At 45.2% G+C, this 10,811-nt stretch overlaps 1 protein-coding gene across 1 annotated transcript; it reads left to right on the forward strand.

The window, feature by feature from the left end:
- Nucleotides 1-4,973: 4,973 nt before the first annotated feature.
- Nucleotides 4,974-10,354, forward strand: sybu (syntabulin (syntaxin-interacting); the record flags this gene model as incomplete). The annotated part of the gene is made up of 7 exons (XM_080004823.1): nucleotides 4,974-4,997; nucleotides 5,350-5,536; nucleotides 5,940-6,140; nucleotides 7,289-7,385; nucleotides 7,480-7,632; nucleotides 8,900-9,055; nucleotides 9,154-10,354. 7 exons carry the CDS (start codon nucleotides 4,974-4,976, stop codon nucleotides 10,352-10,354), a joined length of 2,019 nt encoding a protein of 672 aa, XP_079860949.1.
- Between the last annotated feature and the right edge of the window lie 457 nt (nucleotides 10,355-10,811).

Here is a 10,811-nt window from a genome sequence, read left to right on the forward strand (position 1 = left end):
CGTCGCTGCGAATAAAAACGTCGTGTTATTTGTTGTTGATTGTCAGCTCTCCTTAGTGAGAAGCTTATTAGCTCTTTGCCACAAGTTCACAAGGTAATGTGAACTTGTGTACTAATGTAAATGTTTTTCAAGTTGTATACATACATATATGTCGGTCTGTCTGTCTGTCTGCCTTTCTCTGTCTGTCTGTCTGTTTGCGTGCAAACATGCACTGACTCACACCGTTGTTTTTGCTGCCTTGTACGTGAACATGTGCGTGGCCAAGTGATCGGGTTGCCAGGGCCGCGTCAAAGATAACAAGCAATGCACGGCAGAGAAGTTACTTTAGTAAGATAAGGCGCCATCGTGGAAACCGAGTCACTCGCCTCACTCCCAGCAGACGGACGCCCTCTGGTGGAAACCAATGAAACTGTCGTACACCGTGTCATTGTCTTCTGCACGGTTCCGCCAGGGGTCCCCGGCACCACACATACATTTACCACCTGCCTACTTATTAAATATCGCTCTTTGGATTCTATTCATTCGCCTATGGGATTTTTATTATTATTATTTTTTTTTCCACCAGAAATTGGAGAGAGGATTGTTTACATCCCCCTGTAGCGTATCGTGTACAAGAAATTGCTCTTTAACCGGCGACGGGGGGCAGCGTGGCCCTCGTCATTTCAGAACCATGGAGAGTCGGGCAGTTCAGAGGGTGCAGCTTTCATATTCCATGCGCATTATGTCGACGCAGAATACGCGCTTATTATGTCTTCTTTGTCTATTTGTGTATTATGTCTAGAGAAAATATAATAATATGCATAGCATGTGCGTGCATTATATATTGTGTGTACACCATTCAATGGGAATGGGAATAGGATTGCCTCGTCATGCGTTTAGTAAATTTAACATGGATATATATATATACCCATCAAATAAAAAAAACAACTAGTCGTCCAATGTAATATAGTCTGTAGAATTCAATGAGAGGGACATTCTTCCACCGTACTTCATTCGACGAGGGGGGAGACTGGGAGACTGGGACTGGGACTGGGACTGGGACTGGGACTGGGACTGGGACTGGGACTGGGACTGGGACTGGGACTGGGACTGGGACTGGGACTGGGGGCTGGCGAAGGGTTAACGTGCACGCGTTATGCAACACACTCGGGGATGGGGTTCATATTGTGCGTCAGCCGTGCGCTGTCATAGGTCCGCCTCGGTCCAGCGTCCCTCCGCCCCTCCGCCCCTCCGCCCCTCCACCCCTCCGCCCCTCCATCCCTCCGCCCCTCCGCCCCTCCATCCCTCCGTCACAGCCACCCAGACACAGGGAGGACAACAAGCTCCAGCCTTTTGTGCTGCTCTCCTCTCTCATCCACTCGCACCCCTCCCCTTCTCCTCGGCAGAGTCATCGTCACCACATCCAGGCAAGCATTTGTTTTCCATATTGCACATTTTGGTGTCCCGGATCTTTTTTTGTGTGTGTGTGTGTGTGTGTGTGTGTGTGTGTGTGTGTGCCTCTATTAAGTGAATATATGAAGTAGGTTCTCTGTTGTTGATGTTGCTGCTGTTGTTGTTTTTCTTCATCGGTAAACAAATATCATACCTCCCATATGTCACAAACCTCATGGGTCTCTATGGTGTAAAGAAGTAGGGGTGTTTGATTTTGGGGTAAATGTGATTTGATGTCATTATTGTTATATATATTTTTCAAACATTGCGCATTTAATAGTGCCTAGGTGGGGCTGGAGGAATGTGCTCCACGTTAAGTTTAAAAACCAAGGTGTTTTCAGCACCACGAGCGGCTGGACAGCACCCCCACTGTTCATCCAAAAACACCCTTGTACCAGCTGTTCCAAAAACGCAAAACAAATGAATAAGGTAGAGAAATATATAAATACCATTTGTTAAATTTATAAAGGAAAAATATATTGATACTATATTTAATATAGAAATAAAAATAACAAGCACTTCTGGTGGTTAAAGCCACGTCGAATAGGTCATAGAAATGGTTCTCATGGAAACAGTGAGGATGCAGCATGTTGCTTAAGGTTGACGGTTTTGGATTCTCATTCATTCAGATTCTCTCAACCTTTATTCCGCTCAAATCCAATATAAAGCCAATTATAATAGACATATATCCGGATACCTAAAAGGCCATAACCCTAACAAAGCCTAGCAAGTCAAAAGTTTGAACACATCTGGCACCACTGGGAAAGCTTTACCTTTATAAAAAATGTAATTGGTCTGATTATCGTTTGCTCATATTTCTTTGATTCTTCTCCAATATATATGCTTTTGTTGTATTTTTTCTGTATTTTTAGATTAATTCATCATATTTTTTCTTCCTACATACTTTGTTTTTCACAACTTTCAGAATTGATCATTTCACTGCATCATACTTGTTTGACTGCATGTCATACAAGGCAATGTACAAATCTTAACGATCCTGAATGTAATTGCCACAGAAGAGGTACATTTCATATTTTTACACTGCATTTACCTTCTACACACCTTGATTAACAAAATAAAGAGATACTCACGTGCATCATGCATGTAACTCAGAAATAAATACACTATATACTTTCAGCATCATCATTTTTAGCATCAGCATCATTCATCACGTACATCAATAAAGCTTGAATTTCAACATCAGATGGAAGAAGTTGTTGAGCTGAGATGTGCTGCAGATGTATGTTTTAACAGTTGTCGGCATATTCTCTCCACAGAATTCACATTTTTGACCCTTTCATATATTTTAATTACCAAGATTTTATTTATCACAATTCAACCTTCTTCCTTGTTCCTAAATAATACAAAGCTTGCTTCATTCATGAAGTGCATTCCGCAAGACTAGACCGTGGGTATAGAGGTAAATAAGTTATTATAGTAAACTACTTCTAAATGACCTGTGCAGGCAGTTTAGCTGCTTGATTCACCTGAAAGTCTCTGTGTGTGCAGCTGAGATAATGCTGGGGCATCACTCCGTGGGAACCCAATCAACATTGTCTGGAGTCAGGAGAAAGATTCGGATCAGAGAGCGCACTTCTGCCATAATCTCCCTCCAGCAGGTTAAATCCAGACCAGGAGTAAAGTGAACCATGAACCAAGTGGCAGGAAGTGCCCACAATGATAAAACAAAATGTTTAGTAAATAAAGAAATAAAAAGAAACAAAAAAATTAAAATTAAAATAAAAAATAAAAAATTAAATTAAATTAAATTAAATTAAATTAAATTAAATTAAATTAAATTAAATTAAATTACAAATTTCAAAACATGTTTGAGGGATTATGTTTCAAAAATTATATTTTGCAAAATTTGGAGTTTTCACTTAGAGAGGTCCCTAACTGCCATATCAGTATCAGGGACTAGTAGAAGAGAAACTTTTTTTCAGTCTAAAACACTAAAACAACTATCACAACTATTATTCTATTATTTGTTGCAGTTGAATCCTAAGAGGCTGGGTTCAATATATGCATCCATTATCACCTCTCCTCCTCTATCCATTTCCACTATAGCAAAGTTAATCCCTGCTTTCCTGTTTTTATCTGGAGGAGATCTGCTCCTTGACAATGACGTAGTTTGTTTGTCATCCAGCGTTTCCAAAGGCTCCATCTTAGGCTCACAGGAAGAAGATATTAGATCAGTGTCAATTAATAAGGGCCGTGGGTTTAAAGTTGTGGCTTGGTCGGCAGTTCTATAATGTAAATCGCTCCAGATGATGGAGATAAATGAAATGCTCAAATGCACTGCTGGGATTGCATTTTTGGTTCAGTGTAAACAGAAAGAAACATAATGGCCCTGATTCACTGTGCGCTGCCCAGGCTTCTCCCTCCTCTGTTGCTAAGTCGTTGCTATGGGCACGGATCTGGGCACCCTGCGTTGTCTGCGCCTAATCTGATTCTGTTTCGCGGTGCGGTGCCTGTGATGACGTTCCGCCTGGTTTTGACGTTTTCTCTCAGGTCTCTGCTAGAAAGAGGAGAGCCGAGGCGGAAGGGTGAAATCTGGAGCACCTCCGAGCTAAAACTGTGCTGGAGTCCCACTGTGTATAGGCCGTGTTTCATCACCACACCCCTCTCTGTATAACAATGCAGACGATTCTCCAAAAAAAAAAAAAAGATATAAATAGTGGAGGCCATTGCGGCTGGCTTTGTATATAGAGGCTTGCTTTGGGAAAGATACCACCCTGGCACCGGGAAGATGCCCAGATTCACAACAATAAACGGACCTCAGGGGTTAACTACGTCATGTCGTATGTAAAAAAAATAAAAAATAAAATAAAAAAAGAAGACAACACGTACGCGCTTACATAACGTTCGCTCCCCCCTCTTAAGTGGGAACGCCGAGAGGAGCGGCGTACGGCAAGTGAGAGGAAGTGAAATGATTGTATGAAAATCGCTGGAGCGCAAGAGGTTATTTTGAATTATTTAGGTATAAAGCATCAATTAATGATCCCAAATTCTGGGCATTCACAGACTGGAGTGGAAGTACTTGTGTCATTGGGAACTATATGTTTTGATTTGATAGAATTACATAAGTTGGACATTTGGTCTTTTTTTCCATATCTACAGTATGTGACCAAATGGGGGGTGAGGACCAATGCCCCCTACAGGCTGAAACAATATTCAGCTAATTTTCACATTACCAAAGGAATATGTTACATGGTCTTAATTTAAAACCATGAAACAAATATTAGAGCATGAGCCCCAAAGACATGGTTAGAGTATTTATAGTCGGGCAGAAGAGCTTGGCTCTTGGCGATTCTTTCATAAGGCTGTGCGTTCTCTGTGGTTCGGTCATCGCTGGCTCTGCATTCGAGCCATCTGTGTCGGACAGGCACAAGGGCACGTGGGAAGGTGGCACAATGGATCTCCGAAAGAGACAAACCCAAGTCCAAGCGATGCCATACAAGTGGGTCCTCGTAATAGCGGGTGACCTCATTTCTCTGTTCGTTTTTGTCTCATCTCCAGGGCACAAAGCGGTGTAAGGCACAATGGGACCATTCCAGGAATACGAGGTACGTCATGTTGTATCTCGCTACATGGGGTCAATGACAACGTGTGTCCAAACTGGTGGATAAGCCGGTATCAACTTCTCCATCGATCTCAAGATTAAAGAAAAAAACTTAACGTGTAGAATTGGTCAAGACACACAAGTCTGGGAGCATGCTATCTTGGAGCCTCTTCTCTCTGAAAGCCAATAGAACCCAACGTGTGGTGCAGCTTTTCAGAGTTTAACGAATAGTCATGGTCAGTAGTGGCTTCCCTCCTCGTCTTTGCGTTTTTTTGACTTTTGCCTTTTTCGGGAACCTCATCCTCTCGCTCATCAGCAGGCTTAGACGTGGCTTTGACGGACGTTGGTTTCTACAGGAAAAGAAGTCGCCGGAGAAGGGGAGCCCGCGCAGCCGCATCCCGCGCTTGGTTCTCCATCCCTTCCCGCCCAAAGATAAGGGATCGCCGCTGTCCGACTCGCCGCTTTCAGAGGAGGAAGGGAAGGATTGCGACATGAGCTCGGACCACTCCAAGAGGACAATCAGCACCAACAGCTTTTGCTCTGGTAAGAACGCAGTCCCCCACAATTTGCCTCGTACGAGAGATTCCAATATAGACAGTCTACTGTTGGTGGCCAATGGGCATTTAGTGGATATTATAACCATGTGATGAGTACATTAGTGTTTATTTCCCCCAAAACATTTTTTAATCATCTTTCCTCATACAGCATAGACGTGGTTGATGGATTACCGCTGAACACTGACGTCGCAGCTCCACTACAGAGCGTTAAACATTCCCTTTAGCATTACCCCCACGTTGTGACAGCTATTGGCCGCCCTATCACACAGAGAGTCCTGGATGAACCTTTGAGCTCTGATTGACTGCTTGTGTTCCATGTCCTGCCCGCCCGCCGCCTGCCGTCCGCCTCCGTTCTCGGCTATTACTGTTTGTATGCCTGTCCACAATAGATGACACCGGCTGCCCCACTAGTCAGTCTGTGTCCCCCTCCAAAACCCCGTCAGGCTCAGAGCGGAGTCCGCACAGCTCGCCCTCGCTGCCCGAGCGCAGCAAGACCAAGGTGAAGCGCGTGCGGGTGATGGCTGAATGGAGCACAGAGCGCACCGCGTCCAGGCACAAGAGGGAGCAGAGGGCAGCCGCCAAGGCCAGAGGTGAAGACGGTGTGTTTGCTTTTAACATATACAGTATATAAATATATTTAATTGTTTTATTTTATTTCATTAAAAAAAAAGGATTTATTTCTTTAATTCATTTATTTATCAAATGTTCTTTTTCATTTTCGGCGGTGAAGGACCAATATTAGCTTGGGTGGTCAAAAGCGGGTCTTAACACACACTTAATATCTATCTCTGACCTGAAACCAATTAATTTTTTTCTAATATTTTGATTGTTGTGAGATCATTCATTTACGTTATCTGCCATATGCAGGTTATTTGTACAAGTCCTGTCGAAGTCAAATAAACAATAACGATATTTTCGAAAATGTCAGCAGCAACCAAAATTCCCTGGCAAAATAAATAAAGAAAAGAAAGCAATGTGTTATAATAGAATTGATTCAATTTGTACTACACGCCGGTGTTTCTCCTTTTTTCTACTTTCATCTCCTCTAAGTCTTGGATAGACGTCAAAACCACGTCAGATTAAAAAAATGTAAATGTAAAAACAAAAAAAATTTTGAAGTCACCTTATTGGATAATTAAAGATGCAGGGATTCACCAATCACCCTGATTGGCAGGAGTTTACTTCTGTGGCTGGATGTGTGCAAACCAGCCACAAGTTATTCACTCAGTATTGGAGAATCAATTCGTTTGGCACTGTTCTGTTTTCGCCCAATCACTAGTGCACACTGAACTATGGTTTTATTTAATGACAGGAGATGCTACTCGGGTATGGTGCTTTTTAAATGATTTATAAAATTTCAATTTTCAATCACGATCCATTATAGTGGTGATGGTATGTCCGAAAGTAATTTTGGCTGACAATTTTCCAGACTCAAAATGACTCCTGTAGAGCTGTTTGTGCCTTGGTATTTGAGCGGCAGTGTTATTGTTTTGTAGTTCTAGATTAGGTTTCCTAGCTTAATGTCATTAATTTTTGATTTTGGTACAATAGCTTCCGTCTAAATATAATATCAGTTTCTGAGCTATTTTTTTTTAACAAATGTTAATTATACTTGCAATACCATTAATAAAACAGACTAATTTGAACCACATTGAATTGTAATACCGCTCCTGAATGTGTTGGGTGAGGTGTTATTCATTAAAACCACCTACGTTAACAACAGTGCTTCTTGCAACAGGTAGCAAAGCAGACTTCAGCTCCTCCAGCAGCTCGGCCAGCCTCAAGGACAAGGAGAGCCAAGCCTGCTACTCCGCGGGAAGGAAGACCCCGCGCAGGTAGGCGTCCTTTCCGAGAGGGGCCGTACTCGCCTCCATGTAGTGCCTCTTCCGAGAACGAGCCCTGATCTGCCCGCGATGCTTCTGTGTCCAGTTGCGTGGCCCGCATCAGACCCCTCCCGGTCTTCAAGCCGGCAGGAAGCCCCAAAGCGAACCGTGACTCGGACCTGTACGCCCCCTACAGGACCCCACCCCGAGTCCCCTCCTCCACCACCAACAGCAGCAGCAACTCCAGCCCCAAAACCAGGTACCGAAGGTAGTCGAAATAATGGAGCATCTTTACATTTATTACGCAACCGATCTGTATGTGCTGGGAAGCATGCAATTCAGGCTGGAACGTGGGTGTTTTGCAGTATGTGAACCAAAATGGGGGGCTGGCTTAAGTGTTGTGGATTTAGCATCAGACGGTTTCCTCACTTCCTGTCTAGCGGCAGACGGGATTAAATCGGTCATTGGGTTGTGGTCGGGATTACTGAGATTTCTCGGAACAAATGTCTGGGTTTTGCGGCCAAAAAAATAATCTTGTTTACTACAGCGGTAATGGATTGTGCACTGTAAGAAAAAAAATAAATAAATAAAAAATTATAATAATCTATAACTAATACTTGTGAAGCTTTGTTTCTATGGAAGCTGAGTTCATTGGGAGGGTGAAGCAAACACTTCCCTTCTAGCATCTAAGCTTGTTTTCAAGCAGACATTCGTTGTCCTTGGATCCAAAAATACATCACACCCTCCCTCTCCTCTTCCTCCTCCTCCTCACTTCAGGCCATTTTCATCCCTTTGTCAGCGCTCCTTCGCCGGGCTCGGTGTCATGTGAAGTCTTCCTCTACATTCTGCCACCTTCCGCGGCACGTCCTATTTCTGGCGGCGACGCGGAACGCTCGATTGCGCAATGCCGCGCATTCCCGGGTTGCTAGGGTGTCGCGCTTGCAGTGAAACCCGCTTGGACCGAGCCGCGCCGCTTTGCATGTCGGCCAACTCCACCCACTCACCCACAGACAAAACTCATCTGTGATCGGCGCTCTTTGAGTTGATCACAGGGTTTTGCGGTGGCTACAGGGTCCGTGCTGAATGTTAATGCTTATTAGTCTGACGTTGGCCGGCGGAAAACCAAGTGCAATTTAGCTGTGCTTGTATTCAGATAACCTGGCCTCTGGGAATATTTTTCATGACTCTGCGCTTCCTGATAATCCAGTGTCAGACAGTAATTCCAGGCTTTGGGGAGCATCTGTCATGACGGCACTGTCTGGAACTAAGTAATTGCCCAGTGCAGAGGAAGGATTTTACTTCAAACATGAAATTGTAGTTTTGCTTTTTTCCCCTTATTGGTTTTGTAAGTGTATTCGTGGACTCGTTACTCGATTGTTTTGTGTTGCGCAACATGCTTAGAGGTGGTGGACTTGATGCTGGAAATACTGCGCAATGAATGCAACGGTATTGATGGATACTTGAGGAACATGATTTCCTCCAAATTACCCTAATCTAATATTTCTGCGTTGTCATTCTCATACCAGAAGGCTCAACTTGGGGCCCTACCACTCCTGTGGCGACAATCATGGCATCAGAGCACCAAACCCTGAGCAGTACCTCACCCCTTTGCAGCAGAAGGAGGTGACCCTTCGACACCTGAAGACCAAACTACTGGAGTCTGAGAACGTCATTCAGGACAGGTTGGTAGTTCACGTTCAGCAGTGCTGTACCTCCAAATGTAGTTAAAAATATCAGGGAAATGTGCAACACTGGATGTTTTTGTATTTTTACCCTATAGAGAGACTGAGATTCAGGAGCTAAAGTCTCAACTAGGGAGAATGAGGGAGGACTGGATTGAGGAGGAGTGCCACCGTGTGGAGGCCCAGTTGTCCCTGAAAGAGGCCCGCAAGGAGATCAAGCAGCTGCGGCAGGTGGTGGAGACCATGAAGAGCAGCCTGATGGAGAAGGACAAGGGAATCCAGAAGTATTTTATCGACATAAACATCCAGAACAGGAAGCTGGAGTCCCTGCTGCAGAGCATGGAGCTTGCCCAGAGCGGCTCCACCCTCCACGATGAATCAGCCCTGGACTTCATCTGCGACTCTCCGGACGGCGGGGGGAAGGACAAGCTGGAGGACGGGGGTGGGGTGGAGTTCGGCGACCAGGCGGTGGAGGAGATGGCGGACAGTGGGCTGCTGGTGAACGATGAGATGGCCCACAGAGAGGACATTTTGGAGAAGGTCTTGATGTCCACCGCCGTGGACTTCAGTCAGGACTCTAGCAGTAGGTTGAGGCCAGGGGAGGGGCCTGGGATGTCTACCCTGTTGGACGGGAAGGAGATGGATAAAACAAATGGATCCACAACAAGTCTGCCAAACGCAGTTTTCTCCACGAGATCCAGCCCCTCGAACGAGCAGTTCAACAGTGACGACAAGGGTGTCCAGACAGAGATGATGTCCATGTCTCCAGACCTCCAGGCGCTGCTCCTTGAGCTGCTAAGGTTCCATGGAAGAGGCATGGGAGATGCGGCCTCCACGGGTCTGCTAGGGAACCCCGATCTTCCTGCTACCATTCCAATCCCTATCCATACTACTACCACCACCACCACCACCACCAATGTGACTGATTCCCTGACCAAGACACAGAGCCCCGCTCCGCCAGCCAGCCCCGAAAGTTCCACCGATTCTGGGGTGTGCTGCTCCGAGCCCTCGGAGGGCCACAGATTCATGGAAGAGCTGGACTTTGGCGTTGGTGTCAGCGAGCGGGGCAACTGTGTGCCGCCCGAGCTGGGGGCGGTACGCAAGCATTACTGGAGCAGAAGCTTTCTGGTGGATCTGGCAGCCGTGGCGGCACCCGTGCTGCCCACGGTCGCCTGGCTCTACTCGCGGCACGGCGTGGACGGAAGTGCTCCCGTGTACAACTTTGGCGCTCTGATCCGGGGCTGTTGCATCATGGGTCTGCACTCTCTCCGCCAAGTCACTCACCGGCCAGACGCGTAATGGCCGACCTGCATGCACACGCCAAATCGTCAACTAGAAGCACTTCAGTAAAGGATCATCTGAGATTCTTATTTTCACACTAGATTCTATCCATCCTATTAAATTAGTTCCCACACTGTTACTTTGCACTGTTGCCATGAGTTGAGGAACACAAGGGATTCATGAGGTGTTATTTGTGTATTTATTTTTGTGTACATGTCTGTGTGTGTATATATATATATATATATATATATTAATGCTGATCATCTGGGAGGGTGGTTATGTTATCATTGTCCTGTGCTGTCACTTTATTTAAATAAGCAATTACATTTTCTCCCCAGAAGTGCTTAGATGTGTGAGCAGTTCGGTGGTGGAAGACGGAATGTTTGTCTGTTTGGAAGATCGATACGTTGTTAAACCTTCAGCCAAAGCTTTAATGTGAACGCACTGTTAGTTTGTGATCTAAGTAATTTTTCTA

This window comes from Zeus faber, assembly GCF_960531495.2.
Source record: "Zeus faber genome assembly, chromosome: 8".
NCBI classification, from domain to species: Eukaryota; Metazoa; Chordata; class Actinopteri; order Zeiformes; family Zeidae; genus Zeus; species Zeus faber.